The following is a 22,277-nucleotide window of genomic DNA, read 5'->3' as shown; positions in this document are numbered from 1 at the left end:
AGTATATGACTGTTGTCATCAGGGCTGTGACAATACAAGTATATGACTGTTGTCGTCAGGGCTGTGACAATACAAGTATATGACTGTTGTCATCAGGGCTGTGACAATACAAGTATATGACTGTTGTCGTCAGGGCTGTAACAATACAAGTATATGACTATTGTCGTCAGGGCTGTAACAGTACAAGTACATGACTGTTGTCGTCAGGGCAGTGACAATACAAGTATATGACTGTTGTCATCAGGGCTGTGACAATACAAGTATATGACTGTTGTCATCAGGGCTGTGACAATACAAGTATATGACTGTTGTCGTCAGGGCTGTAACAATACAAGTATATGACTGTTGTCATCAGGGCTGTGACAATACAAGTATATGACTATTGTCGTCAGGGCTGTAACAATACAAGTATATGACTGTTGTCGTCAGGGCTGTAACAATACAAGTATATGACTATTGTCGTCAGGGCTGTAACAATACAAGTATATGACTATTGTCGTCAGGGCTGTAACAATACAAGTATATGACTGTTGTCGTCAGGGCTGTAACAATACAAGTATATGACTGTTGTCGTCAGGGCTGTAACAATACAAGTATATGACTGTTGTCGTCAGGGCAGTGACAATACAAGTATATGACTGTTGTCGTCAGGGCTGTGACAATACAAGTACATGACTATTGTCGTCAGGGCTGTAACAATACAAGTATATGACTGTTGTCGTCAGGGCTGTGACAATACAAGTACATGACTATTGTCGTCAGGGCAGTGACAATACAAGTATATGACTGTTGTCGTCAGGGCTGTGACAATACAAGTATATGACTGTTGTCATCAGGGCTGTGACAATACAAGTATATGACTGTTGTCGTCAGGGCTGTGACAATACAAGTATATGACTGTTGTCATCAGGGCTGTGACAATACAAGTATATGACTGTTGTCGTCAGGGCTGTAACAATACAAGTATATGACTATTGTCGTCAGGGCTGTAACAGTACAAGTACATGACTGTTGTCGTCAGGGCAGTGACAATACAAGTATATGACTGTTGTCATCAGGGCTGTGACAATACAAGTATATGACTGTTGTCATCAGGGCTGTGACAATACAAGTATATGACTGTTGTCGTCAGGGCTGTAACAATACAAGTATATGACTGTTGTCATCAGGGCTGTGACAATACAAGTATATGACTATTGTCGTCAGGGCTGTAACAATACAAGTATATGACTGTTGTCATCAGGGCTGTAACAATACAAGTATATGAATGTTGTCGTCAGGGCTGTGACAATACAAGTATATGACTATTGTCGTCAGGGCTGTAACAATACAAGTATATGACTGTTGTCGTCAGGGCTGTAACAATACAAGTATATGACTGTTGTCATCAGGGCTGTGACAATACAAGTATATGACTGTTGTCGTCAGGGCTGTGACAATACAAGTACATGACTATTGTCGTCAGGGCTGTAACAATACAAGTATATGACTGTTGTCGTCAGGGCTGTAACAATACAAGTATATGACTATTGTCGTCAGGGCTGTGACAATACAAGTACATGACTGTTGTCATCAGGGCTGTAACAATACAAGTATATGACTATTGTTGTCAGGGCTGTGACAATACAAGTATATGACTGTTGTCATCAGGGCTGTGACAATACAAGTATATGACTGTTGTCGTCAGGGCTGTAACAATACAAGTATATGACTATTGTCGTCGGGGCTGTAACAATACAAGTATATGACTGTTGTCGTCAGGGCTGTAACAATACAAGTATATGACTGTTGTCATCAGGGCTGTAACAATACAAGTATATGACTGTTGTCGTCAGGGCTGTGACAATACAAGTATATGACTGTTGTCGTCAGGGCTGTGACAATACAAGTATATGACTGTTGTCATCAGGGCTGTGACAATACAAGTATATGACTGTTGTCGTCAGGGCTGTAACAATACAAGTATATGACTATTGTCGTCAGGGCTGTAACAGTACAAGTACATGACTGTTGTCGTCAGGGCAGTGACAATACAAGTATATGACTGTTGTCATCAGGGCTGTGACAATACAAGTATATGACTGTTGTCGTCAGGGCTGTAACAATACAAGTATATGACTGTTGTCATCAGGGCTGTGACAATACAAGTATATGACTATTGTCGTCAGGGCTGTAACAATACAAGTATATGACTGTTGTCATCAGGGCTGTAACAATACAAGTATATGACTGTTGTCGTCAGGGCTGTGACAATACAAGTATATGACTGTTGTCATCAGGGCTGTAACAATACAAGTATATGACTGTTGTCGTCAGGGCTGTGACAATACAAGTATATGACTGTTGTCGTCAGGGCTGTGACAATACAAGTACATGACTATTGTCGTCAGGGCTGTAACAATACAAGTACATGACTGTTGTCGTCAGGGCTGTGACAATACAAGTACATGACTATTGTCGTCAGGGCAGTGACAATACAAGTATATGACTGTTGTCGTCAGGGCTGTGACAATACAAGTATATGACTGTTGTCATCAGGGCTGTGACAATACAAGTATATGACTGTTGTCGTCAGGGCTGTGACAATACAAGTACATGACTATTGTCGTCAGGGCTGTAACAATACAAGTATATGACTGTTGTCGTCAGGGCTGTGACAATACAAGTACATGACTATTGTCGTCAGGGCAGTGACAATACAAGTATATGACTGTTGTCGTCAGGGCTGTGACAATACAAGTATATGACTGTTGTCATCAGGGCTGTGACAATACAAGTATATGACTGTTGTCGTCAGGGCTGTAACAATACAAGTATATGACTGTTGTCGTCAGGGCTGTAACAATACAAGTATATGACTATTGTCGTCAGGGCTGTAACAATACAAGTATATGACTATTGTCGTCAGGGCTGTAACAATACAAGTATATGACTGTTGTCGTCAGGGCTGTAACAATACAAGTATATGACTGTTGTCGTCAGGGCTGTAACAATACAAGTATATGACTGTTGTCGTCAGGGCAGTGACAATACAAGTATATGACTGTTGTCGTCAGGGCTGTGACAATACAAGTACATGACTATTGTCGTCAGGGCTGTAACAATACAAGTATATGACTGTTGTCGTCAGGGCTGTGACAATACAAGTACATGACTGTTGTCGTCAGGGCAGTGACAATACAAGTATACGACTGTTGTCGTCAGGGCTGTGACAATACAAGTATATGACTGTTGTCATCAGGGCTGTGACAATACAAGTATATGACTGTTGTCGTCAGGGCTGTGACAATACAAATATATGACTGTTGTCATCAGGGCTGTGACAATACAAGTATATGACTGTTGTCGTCAGGGCTGTGACAATACAAGTATATGACTATTGTCGTCAGGGCTGTGACAATACAAGTATATGACTGTTGTCGTCAGGGCTGTGACAATACAAGTATATGACTGTTGTCGTCAGGGCTGTAACAATACAAGTATATGACTATTGTCGTCAGGGCTGTGACAATACAAGTATATGACTGTTGTCGTCAGGGCTGTAACAATACAAGTATATGACTGTTGTCGTCAGGGCTGTGACAATACAAGTATATGACTGTTGTCATCAGGGCTGTAACAATACAAGTATATGACTGTTGTCGTCAGGGCTGTGACAATACAAGTATATGACTGTTGTCGTCAGGGCTGTAACAATACAAGTATATGACTGTTGTCGTCAGGGCTGTAACAATACAAGTATATGACTATTGTCGTCAGGGCTGTGACAATACAAGTACATGACTGTTGTCATCAGGGCTGTGACAATACAAGTATATGACTGTTGTCATCAGGGCTGTAACAATACAAGTATATGACTATTGTCGTCAGGGCTGTGACAATACAAGTATATGACTGTTGTCGTCAGGGCTGTAACAATACAAGTATATGACTGTTGTCGTCAGGGCTGTGACAATACAAGTATATGACTGTTGTCATCAGGGCTGTAACAATACAAGTATATGACTGTTGTCGTCAGGGCTGTGACAATACAAGTATATGACTGTTGTCGTCAGGGCTGTAACAATACAAGTATATGACTGTTGTCGTCAGGGCTGTAACAATACAAGTATATGACTATTGTCGTCAGGGCTGTGACAATACAAGTACATGACTGTTGTCATCAGGGCTTTGACAATACAAGTATATGACTGTTGTCATCAGGGCTGTAACAATACAAGTATATGACTATTGTCGTCAGGGCTGTGACAATACAAGTACATGACTATTGTCGTCAGGGCTGTAACAATACAAGTACAAAGCATACCAAACTCTTTGGTCATTTAATAACCTGCTGTATGTTAATAGTGTGTTGTGGAATATAAATAAATGTGCCCTTGGTTGAGCTCATAATGATGTTTGTTTCCAACATTAGTGCAGTTTTCCTACAGACGTTAAATCCGATTAGTGTTTTTTTATCCTTGCCACGATACTAACGAGTATTGCGATACTGGTATCGTCCTGGCCCTAATTGTTGTCATGGTTGAAGTCAGTGGAGGCTGCTGAGGGGAGGACAGATTATAATAATGGCTGGAACGGAGTGAATAGAATGGCATCAAACACGTAGAAACCATGTGACACCATTCCACCAACCATGAGCCCATTACCATGAGCCCGTCCTCACCAATTAAGGTGTCACCCACCTCCTGTTATTGACGTACAGATCTGGGACCAGGCTACTGAAATACCGTTACACAGCACTTTCTACTTCAGCCCCCACAAATCTGCAGAGAGCGCCTGTTCTCTTATTATTGAGAGACAACATAATCAAAAGAATCATTCTGTTGCTGATGATACTCCAGCCTTGAAAATGTAATAATGTGATCATTTTGATGATAACTGTCAGGGAGATAAATCTAATGAGGATCCATCAATTAGTCGAATTCCCAGAAATCTGTCTGGCTGGAAACACGCCAGACGTGGACTGTTACATTACATCGTAGTTACTCACTACAGTCGTGGCCAAAAGTTTTGAGAATGACACAAATATTTAATTAATATTCACAAAGCCTGTTGCCTCAGTTTGTATGATGGCAATTTGCATATACTCCAGAATGTTATGAAGAGTGATCAGATGAATTGCAATTAATTGCAAAGTCCCTCTTTGCCATGCAAATGAACTGAATCCCCCAAAAACATTTCCACCTCATTTCAGCCCTACCACAAAAGAACCAGCTGACATCATGTCAGTGATTCTCTCGTTAACACAGGTGTGAGTGTTGACGAGGACAAGGCTGGAGATTTTTTATATATATATTTTTTTAACCTTTATTTAACTAGGCAAGGCAGTTAAGAACAAATTCTTATTTTCAATGATGGCCTAGGAACAGTGGGTTAACTGCCTGTTCAGGGGCAGAACAACAGATTTGTACCTTGTCAGCTCGGGGATTTGAACTTGCAACCTTTTGGTTACTAGTCCAACGCTCTAACCACTAGGCTACCCTGCCACCCCATGCTGATTGAGTTCGAATAACAGACTGGAAGTTTCAAATTGAGGTTGGTGCTTGGAATCATTGTTCTTCCTCTGTCAGCCATGGTAACTTGCAAGCAAACATGTGCCGTCATCATTGCTTTGCGCAAAAAGGGCTTCACAGGCAAGGATATTGCTGCCAGTAAGATTGCACCTAAATCAACCATTTGTCGGATCATCAAGAACTTCAACGAGAGCGGTTCAATTGTTGTGAAGAAGGCTTCAGGGCGCCCAAGAAAGTCCAGCAAAGGCCCGGACCGTCTCCTATAGTTGATTCAGCTGCGGGATCAGGGCAACACCAGTACAGAGCTTGCTCAGGAATGGCAGCAGGCAGGTGTGAGTGCATCTGCACGCACAGTGAGGCGAAGACTTTTGGAGGATGGCCTGGTGTCAAGAAGGGCAGCAAAGAAGCCACTTCTCTCCAGGAAAAACATCAGGGACAGACTGATATTCTGAAAAAGGTACAGGGATTGGACTGCTGAGGACTGGGGTAAAGTCATTTTCTCTGATAAATCCCCTTTCCAATTGTTTGGGGCCTCCGGAAAAAAAGCTTGTGCGGAGAAGACAAGGTGAGCGCTACCATCAGTCCTGTGTCATGCCAACGGTAAAGTATCCTGAGACCATTCATGTGTGGGGTTGCTTCTCAGCCTAGGGAGTGGGCTCACTTACAATTTTGCCTAAGAACACAGCCATGAATAAAGAATGGTACCAACACATCCTCCAAGAGCAACATCTCCCAACCATCCAGGAACAGTTTGGTGATGAACAATGCCTTTTCCAGCACGATGGAGCACCTTGCCATAAGACAAAAGTGATAACTAAGTGGCTCGGGGAACAAAACATCGATATTTTGGGTCCATGGCTCGGAAACTCCCCAGACCTTAATCCCATTGAGAACTTGTGGTCAATCCTCAAGAGGCGGGTGGACAAACAAAAACCCACAAATTCTGACAAACTCCAAGCATTGATTATGCAAGAATGGGCTGCCATCAATCAGGATGTGGCCCAGAAGTTAATTGACAGCATGCCAGGGCGGATTGCAGAGGTCTTAAAAAAGAAGGGTCAACACTTCAAAAATGGACTCTTTGCATTAACTTCATGTAATTGTCAATAAAAGCCTCTGACACGTATGAAATGCTTGTAATTATACTTCAGTATTCCATAGTAACATCTGACAAAAATATCTAAAGACAGTGAAGCAGCAAACTTTGTGAAAATTAACATTTGTCTCATTCTCAAAACTTTTGGCCATGACTATACGCTGTCTGTCTTTTTCATTGTAGTCATACTTTCAACACTGCAACAGGTTATGTGTATACTTTAGGGATATGGAGGTTAGACATTACTCAAAAGAACAAACAGAAGGTTCAAATGGTTGTTTTAGCACAAAGCTCAGAGTCTAAATCTGTCTCACTGATTAACTAGACAGACTGTTTGAGGACACTGGTTCACTGTCTGACAGTTAATCAGGTGTGTGTGTGTGTGTGTGTGTGTGTGTGTGTGCAATAAGAATGAAGGGTCCATGTGTGCAGTGAGGGTCTTAAGGTGAATAACACACCAGATAAACACACATCCTCTCTGACAGTTGAGAGACAAACACACACACACCCTCTCTGACAGGTGAGCAAGAGGCAGAAGACAGAGTGGGAAGACAGAGTGGGAAGACGGAGGGGGAGGACGGAGGGGAAGGACAGGGGTGGAGGAAGAGGGGGAGGAAGAGGACGATTACCTGAAGCTGTTTTCTCTTGATCTCCTCCACCATGATGGCCAGACATTTAGTGAAGTCAGTCAGCTCCTGATCAGCGGTCTCTATCAACCGACACTTCTAGAGGGAGAGAGAGAGGAGGGGACGGGGGAGAGAGAGGGGGGGCGGGGGAGAGAAATGAGGGGGCGGGGAAGAGAGAGGAGGGGTGTGGGGGAGAGAGAGAGGAGTGGGCGGGGAGAGAGAGGAGGGGTGTGGGGGAGAGAGAGAGGAGTGGGCGGGGAGGAGAGGAGGGGGCGGGGGAGAGAGAGGAGGGGGGGGGGGAGAGGAGGGGGCAGGGGAGAGAGAGGAGGGGTGGGGGGAGAGAGGAGGGAGTGGGGGAGAGAGAGGAGGGGTGTGGGGGAGAGAGAGGAGGGGTGTGGGGGAGAGGGGAGGTGAGACAGACAGATACAGAGAGAGACAAAAAGAGCAGAAATCCCTCTTCTTTATTCTGTAAATAAGTCTCTGAGCTCTCTCAAACTCAACGTACCCCCACACACAACGTTCCAGTGAATGCCCCTAAACGGTAGTTAGTTCCAGGTGAGTTCCTGCTCGCAGCAGGAATCACACAGCCTTTGTTCTATTCATGTCAGCTCACTCTTTCACTGCCCCGCTCCGTTTTATGCCTCCTCCATCCCCTGATGAATACTTTTATCCCTCTCTCCCTCCTTCCCCTCTGTCTCTATTTCATTTATGTAGAGTTATGCACATCTCCTGAAACACCTTAAAGTCCCTAGATGTCTTGCACTATTCTCTCTAACATTACCATAGTTTGTGATTCTCTGAGCAACATTATAATAAATCCAACCCTATTCTCTATAACATTACTATGGTTTGTGATTCTCTGAGCAACATTATAATAAATCCAACCCTATTCTCTATAACATTACCATGGTTTGTGATTCTCTGAGCAACATTATAATAAATCCAACCCTATTCTCTAACATTACCATAGCTTGTGATTCTTTCTTAGTAATATTAGAATAAATCCAACCCTATTCTCTATAACAGTGGTTCCCAAACTTTTATAGTCCCGTACCCCGTCAAACATCCAACCTCTAGCTGCGTATCCCCTCTAGCACCAGGGTCAGCGCACTCTCAAATGTTGTTTTTTGTCATCATTGTAAGCCTGACACACACACACACACACACACACACACACACACACACACACACACACACACAATACATTTACTAAACAAAATTATTACTGTGCGTTTTTGTCACAACACGGCTCGTGGGAAGTGACAAAGAGCCCTTATAGGACCAGGGCACCAATAATAATATCATAATAATGAATAATTTTGCTCTTTATTTAACCATCTTACATGTAAAACCTTATTTGTTTTTCGAAAATGGTGAATAACTCACCACAGGTTAATGAGAAGGGTGTGCTTGAAAGGATGCACATAACTCTGCAATGTTGGGTTGTATTGGAGAGAGTCTCAGTCTTAAATCATTTTCCACACACAGTCTGTGCCTGTATTTAGTTTTCATGCTAGTGAGGGTCGAGAATCCAGTCTCACATAGGTACGTGGTTGCTAAGGACATCAGTGTCTTAACAGCGCGATTTGCCAATTCAGGATACTCTGAGCGCAGCCCAATCCAGAAATCTGGCAGAGCCTTCTGATTAAATTCAATTTTCACAGAACCGCTTGATGCAATTTCGATGAGGCTCTCTTGTTCAGATATCGGTAAGTGGACTGGAGTCAGTGCATGAAAGGGATAACGAATCCAGTTGTTTGTGTCATCCGTTTCGGGAAAGTACCTGCGTAATTGTACACCCAACTCACTCAGGTACTTATCACTATATCACATTTGACATTGTCCGTAAGCTTGAGTTCATTTGCACACAAAAAAATCATACAATGATGGAAAGACCAGTGTGTTGTCCTTAATGCAGACAGAGAAGAGCTCCAACTTCTTAATCACAGCCTCAATTTTGTCCTGCACGATGACTATAGTTGCGGAGATTCCCTGTAATCCTAGATTCAGATCATTCAGGAGAGAAAAAACATCACCCAGATAGGCCAGTTGTGTGAGAAACTCGTCATACAAGTGGTCAGACAAGTGAACATTATGGTCAATAAAGAAAACTTTAAGCTCGTCTCTCAATAAAACAAACGTGTAAATATCTTGCCCCTCGATAACCAGTGCACTTCTGTATGTTGTAAAAGAGTTACATGGTCGCTGCCCATATCATTGCATAGTGCAGAAAATACACGAGAGTTCTGGGGCCTTGCTTTGACAAAGTTAACCATTTTCACTGTAGTGTCCAAAACGGCTTTCAAGCTGTCAGGCATTCCTTTGGCAGGAAGAGCCTCTCGGTGGATGCTGCAGTCACCCAAGTGGTGTCGGGAGCAACTGCTTGCACGCGCGTTACCACTTCACTGTGTCTCCCTGTCATGGTATTTGTATATGTATCATCAGTACAGATACCAACATGAGCAGCACCTACTTTTGGCTACATACGGACCTTGTTGTGGAATATTACACAATTAGTCATGGTATTCCTTGTTTTACTGCTTAAAGAATAGTCTCTTGTTAAATGCTAGTGTTTGTTCTAACCTGATACAAACTTGTATTGGTGTGATCTAGTCATAAGACTGGGCTTACAGCTAAGAGACGTTTGGGTGCAACCACAGCATGTAAAATCCTGTGGGTTTACTATCTACAGAAAGTCACATGTATGGAACCTTGCAGAAAGAACCACATTATAGTGTTTGTTGTTGTGAATGCAGTTGGACGGTTGAGTCCTTGGGGTATCAACCTTGTGCTATCTTAAGTTTACACAGACAATGAATTACCTTTTACATACTATCTGCTGACTGCCACGTATACAGAAAGGGGTTGTATGTACAGTGGGGCAAAAAAGTATTTAGTCAGCCACCAATTGTGCAAGTTCTCCCACTTAAAAAGATGAGAGAGGCCTGTAATTTTCATCATAGGTACACTTCAACTATCACAGACAAAATGAGAGAAAAAAATCCAGAAAATCACATTGTAGGATTTTTTATGAATTTATTTGCAAATTATGGTGGAAAATAAGTATTTGGTCACCTACAAACAAGCAAGATTTCTTGTTATCAGTATAAAATACACCTGTCCACAACCTCAAACAGTCACACTCCAAACTTCACTATGGCCAAGACCAAAGAGCTGTCAAAAGACACCAGAAACAAAATTGTAGACATGCACCAGGCTGGGAAGACTGAATCTGCAATAGGTAAGCAGCTTGGTTTGAAGAAATCAACTATGGGAGCAATTATTAGGAAATTGAAGACATACAAGACCACTGATAATCTCCCTCGATCTGGGGCTCCACGCAAGATCTCACCCCGTGGGGTCAAAAATGATCACAAGAATGGTGAGCAAAAATCCCAGAACCACACAGGGGGACCTAGTGAATGACCTGCAGAGAGCTGGGACCAAAGTAAGAAAGCCTACCATCAGTAATACACTACGCCGCCAGGGACTCAAATCCTGCAGTGCCAGACGTGTCCCCCTGCTTAAGCCAGTACATGTCCAGGCCCGTCTGAAGTTTGCTAGAGAGCATTTGGATGATCCAGAAGAAGATTGGGAGAATGTCATATGGTCAGATGAAACCAAAATAGAACTTTTTGGTAAAAACTCAACTTGTTGTGTTTGGAAGACAAAGAATGCTGAGTTGCATCCAAAGAACACCATACCTACTGTGAAGCATGGGGGTGGAAACATCATTCTTTGGGGCTGTTTTCTGCAAAGGGACCAGGACGACTGATCCGTGTAAAGGAAAGAATGAATGGAGCCATGTATCGTGAGATTTTGAGTGAAAACCTCCTTCCATCAGCAAGGGCATTGAAGATGAAACGTGGCTGGGTCTTTCAGCATGACAATGATCCCAAACACACCGCCCGGGCAACGAAGGAGTGGCTTCGTAAGAAGCATTTCAAGGTCCTGGAGTGGCCTAGCCAGTCTCCAGATCTCAACCCCATAGAAAATCTTTGGAGGGAGTTGAAAGTCTGTGTTGCCCAGCAACAGGAATGGGCCAAAATACGAGCAACAGTGTGTGAAAACCTTGTGAAGACTTACAGAAAATGTTTGACCTCTGTCATTGCCAACAAAGGGTATATAACAAAGTATTGAGAGAAACTTTTGTTATTGACCAAATACTTATTTTCCACCATAATTTGCAAATCGATTCATTAAAAATCCTACAATGTGATTTTCTGGATTTTTTTTCTCATTTTGTCTGTCATAGTTGAAGTGTACCTATGATGAAAATTACAGGCCTCTCTCATCTTTTTAAGTAGGAGAACTTGCACAATTGGTGGCTGACTAAATACTTTTTTGCCCCACTGTATTTTCTCTATAAAAGCATGGAACCGGCACTGTTCGTTGAGCTTTTCAACTATGCACTGTTGAGTGGGAGGTTGATTCTCAATTTTTACAAATCTTCTGATAAAGTGTTGTTTGAAAGAATCTGCAGTCTCTCTTCCCTTTGATTAGATATTCCACGACAAATTGTTGACAGCGGTGGGATGCTAACTACGCTTGCTGATTGTTCCCAGGGGACCGAGGTTAAATTGCGGCAGGGGCGCCGTTAGACATGGCTCAGGGTACCACACACTCCAACTAAAACGGAGCAGAGAGGGACCCACCTCAGACCTGCCGGGAGTATCAGTGAGTGGATGCGTCATTTTGAACACATTCTCCAGTAATAAATTGGCAGACATTCCAGTATTGTTTCTAATACAAGGTATCAAAACCGTTACCAATTAAAAGGCACAAATACCATAACTACACTCTGGGGAATTGGGTATCACTACCTTAGAAAATGGTTAAATTGGCATATACAGTGCCCTCCACTAATATTGGCACCCTTGGTAAATATGAGCAAAATGAGCTGTGGAAAAAATTGGGATCTGAGACCATTCCTCCATACAGAATCTCCGGGCCTTTGGAAGAAAGTTGGAAGAAAAACAGCCCCAGAACATCAAAGATCCACCACCATACTTCACAATCTGGCTTAATTTTGCAGCAGCTAATGGAGATCCACAATGCATACAAATACAGTGGGGATGAGGTACTTTTCTGCATGGATATCTTTCTGTCTACACCAAACCCACCTCTGGTGTTTGTTTCCAAAAAAGCTCTATTTTGGTCTCATCTGACCATAGAACCCTGTCCCATTGAAAGTTTGGCAAACTGTAGGCGCTTGAGTTTGTTGTTGATGACAGCAAAGTTTTTTTTATTGCAACCCTCCCAAATAACTAGTGGTTATGTTTTTTAGTTTTTTTTTTGTTTGTTTTTTACCCCTTTTTCTCCCCAATTTCGTGGTATCCAATCGTTGTAGTAGCTACTATCTTGTCTCATCGCTACAACTCCCGTACGGGCTCGGGAGAGACGAAGGTTGAAAGTCATGTGTCCTCCGATACACAACCCAACCAAGCCGCACTGCTTCTTAACACAGTTCGCATCCAACCTGGAAGCCAGCCGCACCAATGTGTCGGAGGAAACACCGTGCACCTGGCAACCTTGGTTAGCGCGCACTGCGCCCGGCCCGTCACAGGAGTCGCTGGTGCGCGATGAGATAAGGACATCCCTAGTGGTTATGTTAAGTAGGTGGCATCTGATCGTAGTTTTGGAGATTTTCTGACCCCATGACCCAACTAACGTCTGCAATTCTCCAGCTGTGATTCTTGGAGATTTTTTGGCCACTCGAACCATCCTCCTCACTGTGCATGGGGTCAATAGTTTTCTTCCAGGCCGATTGTTAACATCTCCAGTTGCTTTAAACGTCTTAATTATTGCCCTGATAGTGGACATTTTCAAGCTATTTTCTTATAGCCATTTCCTGATTTGTGCAGTTAAACAACCTTTTGTCACACATCATTACTATATTCTCGGATCTTTCCCATAGTGATGGATGACTATGGGAACTTGGCCTGTGTGTCACCTCATATTTATACCCCAGTGAAACAGGATGTCATGGCTTAACACTTAAGTGTTGCTAATCACTCAGGTGAACTTAAAAACATAAAGAAATATGAATGGGAATATACTGCAGTTAGATTTTACTCATAAGAATTTCTAGGGGTGCCAATAATTGTGAGAAAAATATTTATTTCACATACATTTTTTTTCAATCATTTTACTTCAATTAAAGGTTTGATTTTTGAATGAAAGACCAAGAGGATAAACAGCACATTTATATTTTTTTAACAGCCTGTTTTGCTCATATTTACCAAGGATGCCAATATTAGTGTAGGGCACTGTATTAGAGAGGGCAGTGTGTGCTCTAAACAGTCAGAATTTCCAAAACACAGAATTTCCAAAACACAAAGTAGTAAAATGTCTAACTAGTAATTTGCTATGCTAGCAACAGGCTGCAAAGCAAAAGCATTAACTTCCGGTAGACATGCAAAGCTCAACTAAAAGGTTATCATTTGGTTACATTGTACTGAAATGAACTAATAGTATAGTATATAGTATATACTCATTAAGCATGTAGTAGTAGTAGTATAGTATATTAGTATGGGTATTTGAACAGAGCTTGGGTATGTGAGTACATTTTACAGATGCACAATCGAGAGCATCCTGTCGGGCTGGTACGGCAACTGCTCTGCCCACAACCGCAAGGATCTCCAGAGGGTAGTGTGGTCTGCACAACGCATCACCGGGGGCAAGCTACCTGCCCTCGAGGACACCTACAGCACCCGATGTCACAGGAAGGATAAAAAGAGCCACTGCCTGTTCACCCTGCTATCATCCAGAAGGCGAGGTCAGTACAGGCGCATCAGAGCTGGGACCGAGAGACAAAAACTTTCATATCAAGGCCATCAGACTGTTAAACAGTCATCACTAACATAGAGTGGCTGCTGCCAACATTCAGACTCAAATCTCTTGCCAATTTAATAAATGTATCACTTTAAATAACACCACTTTAATAATGTCTACATATCACCGATTACTTATCTCATATGTATACACTGTATTCTATACCATCTACTGCATCTTGCCTATGCCGCACGGCCATGGCTCATCTATATATTTATATGTACAGTTGAAGTAAGATATTTACATACAGCTTAGCCAAATACATTTAACTAATTTCCTGACATTAATCCAAGTAAAAATTCCCTGTCTTAGGTCAGTTAGGATCACCACTTTATTTTAAGAATGTGAAATCTCAGATTAATAGTACAGAGAATGATTTATTTCAGCTTTTATTTATTTCATCACATTCCCAGTGGGTCAGAAGTTTACATACACTCTATTAGTATTTAGTAGCATTGCCTTTAAATTGTTGAACTTCGGTCAAACGTTTCAGGTAGCCTTCCACAAGCTTCCAAAAAAAAATGTTGTCCTCCTGACAGAGCTGGTGTAGGTGAGTCAGGTTTGTAGGCCTCCTTGCTCGCACAGGCTTTTTCAGTTCTGCCCACAAATGTTCTATGTGATTGAGGTCAGGGCGTTGTGATGGCCACTCCAAAACCTTGACTTTGTTGTCCTTGGGGTCATATGCTTGGGGTCATTGTCCATTTGCGACCCAAGACCCAAGTTTTAACTTCCTGACTGATGTCCTGAGATGTTGCTTCAATATATCTACATAATTTTCCTTCCTCATGAGGCCATCGATTTTGTGAAGTGCACCAGTCCCTCCTGCAGCAAAGCACCCCCACAAGATGATGCTGACACCCCCGTGCTTCACAGTTGTTCTTCGGCTTGCAAGCCTCCCCCATTTTCCTCCAAACATAACGATGGTCATTATGGCCAAACAGTTCTATTTTTGTTTCATCAGACCAGAGGACGTATTTCCAAAAAGTATGATCTTTGTCCCCATGTGCAGTTTCAAACCAACTTTTTATGGCAGTTTTGGAGCAGTGGCTTCTCACTTGCTGAGCAGCCTTTCAGATTATGACGATATAGGACTCGTTTTACTGTGACTATATATACTTTTGTACCTGTTTCCTCCAGAATCTTCACAAGGTCCTTTGCAGTTGTTCTGGGATTGATTTGCACTTTTCGCACCAAAGTACATTCCTCTCTAGGAGACAGAACGCGTTCCCTTCCTGAGCGGTATGATGGCTGTGTGGTCCCATGGTGTTTATACTTGCGTACTATTGTTTGTAAAGATGAATGTGGTAACTTCAGGCGTTTGGAAAATGCTCCCAAGGATGAACCAGACTTGTGGAGGTCTACAATTTTTGGCTGATTTCTTTAGATTTTCCCATGATGTCAAGAAAAGAGACACTGAGTTTGAAGGTAGGCCGTGAAATACATCCACAGGTACACCTCCAATTGACTCAAATGATGTCAATTAGCCAATCAGAAGCTTCTAAAATCAAGACATAATTTTCTGGAATTGTCCGAGCTGTTTAAAGGCACAGTCAACTTAGTGTATGCCAACTTCTGACCCACTGGAATTGTGATACAGTGAATTATAAGTGAAATAATCTGTCTGTAAACAACTGTTGGAAAAATTACTTATGTCATGCACAAAGTAGATGTCCTAACCGACTTGCCAAAACTATAGTTTGTTAACTAGACCTTAGTGCTGCTTTTGATACCATCGATCACCACATTCTTTTGGAGAGATTCGAAACCCAAATTGGCCTACACGGATAAGTTCTGGCCTGGTTTAGATCTTATCTGTCGGAAAGATATCAGTTTGTCTCTGTGAATGGTTTGTCCTCTGACAAATCAACTGAAAAAATTTCAGTCTCTCGATGTGCAAAACTGATAGAGACATACCCCAAGCGACTTACAGCTGTAATCGCAGCAAAAAGTGGAGCTACAAAGTATTAACTTAAGGGGGCTGAATAATTTTGCACGCCCAATTTTTCAGTTTTTGATTTGTTAAAAAAGTTTGAAATATCCAATAAATGTCGTTCCACTTCATGATTGTGTCCCACTTGTTGTTGATTCTTCGCAAAAAAATACAGTTTTATATCTTTATGTTTGAAGCCTGAAATGTGGCAAAAGGTCGCAAAGTTCAAGGGGGCCGAATACTTTCGCAAGGCACTGTACATGTATTGTGTAACATGAAGTCCTATGAGTGTCATCTGATGAAGATCATCAAAGGTTAGTGATTAACTTTATCTCTATTTGTGCTTTTTGTGACTCCTCTCTTTGGCTGGAAAAATGGCTGGGTTTTTCGGTGACTTGGTAGTGACCTAACAATCATTTGTGGAGCTTTCGCTGTAAAGCATTTTTTAAATCAGACACTGTGGCTGGATTACCGAGAAGTTTATCTTTAGAATGGTGCCTAATACTTGTATGTTTGAGAAATTTGATTCATGAGATTTCTGTTGATTTGTATTTAGCGCCCTGCAATTTCATTGGCTGTTGGCGAGGGGTTGGCGAGGGATTCCGCTAGTCCTAGACAGGTTAAATAGAATGATTAATTGTGCATAATGTATTCGTAGCCGGAGGCTAAGTACATACGGAGACAGAATGCTTGCATAAGAGTGTGCCAAATGATAGGCGACCATCGCTGTACATTCATACCCTAGGGTGAGGGTAACTTGCCTACTGTATTGGCAAGCTTCTACATCTGAAAGAGCTCAGTGGTGATTGGAATTCGTTTGGATGGGTTTGGTCATTATTTGGTGTTATGGGTGCAGCTTGTCCATAGGTCATGCTCATGGCGGGGGTTCTGTAAATGGTGCTCCCAAAGTAGAGTTAACGGCCTACCGTCATGGTGACCCTGTGGCAATATGGATAATCTCAACGAAGCTATTGCCTTGGGCGTGGTGATAAAGTATGTACTGATGTTTGAATTCATGTTTCTTTCCCCTTTCTGAGAATGAATTGCACTCTATGAAGTGTTGAAACTCAATGACAACAGAGGTCATTTACAATTGTAATGTACTAAGTGTAAGAAAGTATTTTATTTTTCCTCATGTTAATGCTTGTTTAATGGAAATGCTTGTAAGTCATTTTCTATTAGGCTGAGACTTAGTCTCAAAAGGGAGGAAATGTCATGGAAAAGTACACAATTAGTCATGCTATCCCATGTTTTACTGCTTAAAGAATAGCCTCTTGTTAAATGCTAGTGTTTTTTCTAACCTGATACAAACTTGTATTGGTGTGACCTAGTCATAAGAATGGGCTTACAGCTAAGAGACGTTTGGGTGAAACCGCAGCATGTAAAATCCTGTGGGTTTACTATCTACAGAAAGTCACATGTATGGAACCTTGCAGAAAGGAGTATGATATAGTGTTTGTTGTTGTGAATGCAGTTAGACGGTTGATTCCTCGGGCTATCAACCTTGTGCTATCTTAAGTTTACACAGACAATGATTTACCTTTTACATACTATCTGCTGACTGCCACGTATACAGAAAGGGGTTGTATGTATTTTCTCTATAAAAGCATGGAACCGGCACTGTTTGTTGAGCTTTTCAACTATACACTTTTGAGTGGGAGGTTGATACACCATTTTTGCAAATCTTATGATAAAGTGTTGTTTGAAAGAATCTGCACTCTCTCTTCCTTTTGATTAGATATTCTACGACAACCATTAGTGGAATTCCTGCGAGAGAGTAACGGTTAATGTGATCGGATGTTAATTATTTGACTAGGCTACTGTATTTGACATTGTGTTGTTATTTCGCTGAACCCTAGATGGTTAAATGTTATTTTTGGCAATGAACTGAGGCTACTCAGGCGAGAAAAAAAACTCCCCCAAATGTATAGCCCAGTTGGAAAATATAAATGGACTGTTTGAAAATGTGTTTAATTTTTTTTAATATGAATCCCATTTTTATTTGGCGTACCCCCGACGGCATTGCGCGTATTCCTGGGGTATTCTCTGAGTAATATTAGAATAAATCCAACCCTACTCTCTAACATTACCATAGCTTCAGATTCTCTGAGTAATATTATAATAAATCCAACCCTACTCTCTAACATTACCATAGCTTCAGATTCTCTGAGTAATATTATAATAAATCCAACCCTACTCTCTCTAACATTACCATAGCTTGTGATTCTCTGAGCAACATTAGAATAAATCCAACCCTATTATCTCTAACATTACCATAACATAATCCAGGTAGATACTGGAAGGTCATGTGTTTTTTATTGGTTTTCTTTTCTCTACATAGTGACTGGCCAGTTGTTCAAGTCAGTCTCTGATTAGAAGGAGCAGAGTACTGTGGGTGTAAAGAACCAGAGCGATGTACCTCTAATATCACTACCATAATATAATGCATACAGTGAATAATGGGTGATCAGTGTTAAACTGGGCTCATTCTCCTAGATGACAGGGAACGCTGCTATTTACATGACTCATCATGGCTGAGTCATCATGGCTGGGTGCCTACTCCTCGTCTCTCAAACACTCAGGGTGTCATCTCCATTTCAAACAGTAAACACTTATGTACCCTAGGCTCTGAACACAATCACACGCTCTGTGTGTGTGTGTGTGTGTGTGTGTGTGTGTCACCTTCTCTGTGTAGAAAGCTTTGACCTCTGCAGTAATAGAATCAAAGTCCCCACTGATGTAGTCTGGAAGAAAACTAGATGAGAGAACAAGAAAAATAAAGAGAGAAGAGGATTTTGGAAAGTGTCAGTTTGGGAAATATGGGGGTCCGTATATATATATACAGAAAAGTAGGTGGACAACCCTTTAAATTAGTGGTTTCGGCTATTTCAGCCACACCCGTTGCTGACAGGTGTATAAAATCAAGCACAGAGCCATGCAATCTCCATAGCTGCCACCTTTCCAACAAGTCAGTTCGTCAAATTTCTGCCGTGCTAGAGCTGCCCCGGTCAACTATAAGTGATGTTATTGTGAAGTAGAAACGTCTAGGAACAACAACGGCTCAGCCGCAAAGTGGTAAGCCACAAAAGCTCACAGAACAGGACCTCCAAGTGCTGAAGTGAGTAGCGCGTAAAAATCGTCTGTCTTCGGTTGCAACACTCTCTAATGAGTTCCAAACTGCCTCTGGAAGCAACGTCAGCACAATAATTGTTAATCGGGAGCTTCATGAAATGGGTTTCCATGGCCGAGCAGCCAAGTGCGGCTGGAGTGGTGTATAGCTCGCCGCCATTGGACTCTGGAGCAGAGAAATTGTGTTCTCTGGCGTGATGAATCACGCTTCACCATCTGGAAGTCCGACAGACAAATCTGGGTTTGGCAGATTCCAGGAGAGGGCTAGCTGCCCCAATGTATAGTGCCACTGTAAAATTTGGTGGAGGACGAATAATGGTCTGGGGCTGGGAAATCTTAACGCTACAGCATACAATGACATTCTAGACGATTCTGTGCTTCCAACTTCGTGGCAACAGTTTTGGGAATTACCTTTCCTGTTTCAGCATGACAATGCCCCTGTGCACAAAGCTAGGTCCATACAGAAATGGTTTGTCGAGATCGGTGTGGAAGAACTTGACTGGCCTGCACAGAGCCCTGACCTCAACCCCATCGAACACCTTTGGGATGAATTGGAATGCCGACTGTGAGCAAGACCTAATCGGCCAACATCAGTGTCCCGACCTCACTAATGCTCGTGGCTGAATAGAAGCGAGTCCCCGGAGCTATGTTCCAACAACAAGTGGAAAGCCTTCCCAGAAGAGTGGAGGCTGTTATAGCAGCAAAGGGAGGACCAACTCCATATTAATGCCAATGATTTGGAAGGAGATGTTCGACGAGCAGGTGTCCACATACTTTTGGTCATGTTGTGTATATAAAAAAATATATATATATAGTACCAGTCAAAAGTTTGGACACCTACTCATTCCAGGGTTTTTCTTTATTTTTACTACTTTCTACATTGTAGAATAATAGTGAAGACATTAAAACTATGAAATAACACATATGGAATCATGTAGTAACCAAAAAAAGTGTTGTATTTTATATTTGAGATTCTTCAAAATAGCCACCCTTTGCCTTGATGACAGGTTTGCACACTCTTGGCATTCTCTTGTGTTCTGATTATGATGGGGTCCCTAGTGAATTTGCTATCACAAAAGGGGTGCCCAGACCCAAAACGTTTGAGAACCCCAGAGTTAATGTATCTGTCCTTTAGGAAGGAGAGAAATATTCAAACACACAGAGTGGCTACTTGTACCTGTCTTGTTGTCCAGCGGTGATGTCATACAGGTGGTTGGCCGCACCATCTGCACATGCCCGCAGGAGAGCTACAGAGAGAGAGAGACCTTGCTTAGCTGAAAGAGGTGGAAGAATCTTGCTAAGATGTATATATCTGTTTTGTGTGCAAACAACTTTTTGCTTTTGTTTCCTATTGCTCCCAAACATAATGCATGTGTAACAATAGTAATAAAAAAAACTCCTTTCTAATTTTACCCAAAAACAAAATATGCGGTCCCCAGATCCAACTTTTAATGTTATTCGTATTTTGGGGAATTTGAAGCATTCCGTTTGCAAATTTCACAATTTATTAATGCTATTCAAATTGAATCTGTGGCTTTATTAAGGAGTCTGTTTTTGTGTCATGGGGAAAGACTGCATAGGAGCAATAGAAGCATTCTCTAAGCACCTTGTTTAAAATAACCAATGCATTCAGCAGAGAGATATTCTGTTTTAAACACACACGTGTGTCACAAGAGTGTGTGTACTGGCAAACACACCGTGATAAGGAATGTAGCGCCCTTCTCTATAGGAACTTTCCCACTCTCAAGCACAGATTCAAAACATACCCACAACAAAAAGGTATGAGCTGGAGCAACAGCCTGTAGCAATGGGAAAGACACTCCACGAGGAGGGTTGGCTTAGAGACAGCCATATCAGTACAGACCTAACAATGGGGAAAGACACTCCAAGAGGAGGGTTGGCTTAGAGACAGCCATATCAGTACAGACCTAGCAATGGGAAAGACACTCCTAGAGGAGGGTTGGCTAGAGACAGCCATATCAGTACAGACCTAACAATGGGGAAAGACACTCCAAGAGGAGGGTTGGCTTAGAGACAGCCATATCAGTACAGACTTAACAATGGGGAAAGACACTCCAAGAGGAGGGTTGGCTTAGAGACAGCCATATCAGTACAGACCTAGCAATGAGAAAAGACACTCCAAGACGAGGGTTGGCTTAGAGACAGCCATATCAGTACAGACCTAACAATGGGGAAAGACACTCCAAGAGGAGGGTTGGCTTAGAGACAGCCATATCAGTACAGACCTAGCAATGGGAAAAACACTCCAAGAGGAGGGTTGGCTAGAGACAGCCATATCAGTACAGACCTAACAATGGGAAAAGACACTCCAAGAGGAGGGTTGGCTTAGAGACAGCCATATCAGTACAGACCTAACAATGGGGAAAGACACTCCAAGAGGAGGGTTGGCTTAGAGACAGCCATATCAGTACAGACCTAGCAATGGGGAAAGACACTCCAAGAGGAGGGTTGGCTTAGAGACAGCCATATCAGTACAGACCTAACAATGGGGAAAGACACTCCAAGAGGAGGGTTGGCTTAGAGACAGCCATATCAGTACAGACCTAGCAATGGGAAAAGACACTCCAAGATGAGGGTTGGCTTAGAGACAGCCATATCAGTACAGACCTAACAATGGGGAAAGACACTCCAAGAGGAGGGTTGGCTAAGAGACAGCCATATCAGTACAGACCTAGCAATGGGAAAGACACTCCAAGAGGAGGGTTGGCTAGAGACAGCCATATCAGTACAGACCTAACAATGGGGAAAGACACTCCAAGAGGAGGGTTGGCTTAGAGACAGCCATATCAGTACAGACCTAGCAATGGGAAAAGACACTCCAAGACGAGGGTTGGCTTAGAGACAGCCATATCAGTACAGACCTAGCAATGGGGAAAGACACTCCAAGAGGAGGGTTGGCTTAGAGACAGCCATATCAGTACAGACCTAGCAATGGGAAAGACACTCCAAGAGGAGGGTTGGCTTAGAGACAGCCATATCAGTACAGACCTAGCAATGGGAAAGACACTCCAAGAGGAGGGTTGGCTTAGAGACAGCCATATCAGTACAGACCTAACCATGGGGAAAGACACTCCAAGAGGAGGGTTGGCTTAGAGACAGCCATATCAGTACAGACCTAACAATGGGGA

General features: G+C 42.4%; 1 protein-coding gene across 5 annotated transcripts in view; it reads right to left on the bottom strand.

The window, feature by feature from the left end:
- The window catches only part of tpk1 (thiamin pyrophosphokinase 1), a 74,373-nt gene that overhangs the window by 28,488 nt on the left and 23,608 nt on the right, over window positions 1-22,277 (bottom strand). For all 5 annotated transcript variants that reach the window (XM_029648371.2, XM_029648376.2, XM_029648375.2 and 2 more), the window contains 3 exons: window positions 20,306-20,375; window positions 18,682-18,754; window positions 7,239-7,334 (listed from right to left, as the gene is read on the bottom strand). In XM_029648371.2, coding sequence (XP_029504231.1) covers window positions 7,239-7,334; window positions 18,682-18,754; window positions 20,306-20,375 — 239 coding nt within the window. The remainder of the gene's footprint in view (window positions 1-7,238; window positions 7,335-18,681; window positions 18,755-20,305; window positions 20,376-22,277) is intronic.

The sequence above is a fragment of the Oncorhynchus nerka genome, linkage group LG22 (genome assembly GCF_034236695.1).
Source record: "Oncorhynchus nerka isolate Pitt River linkage group LG22, Oner_Uvic_2.0, whole genome shotgun sequence".
Classification (NCBI taxonomy): Eukaryota; Metazoa; Chordata; class Actinopteri; order Salmoniformes; family Salmonidae; genus Oncorhynchus; species Oncorhynchus nerka.
Note: the sequence above shows the minus strand (reverse complement) of the source record. Positions and strands in the feature narration are given on the sequence as shown.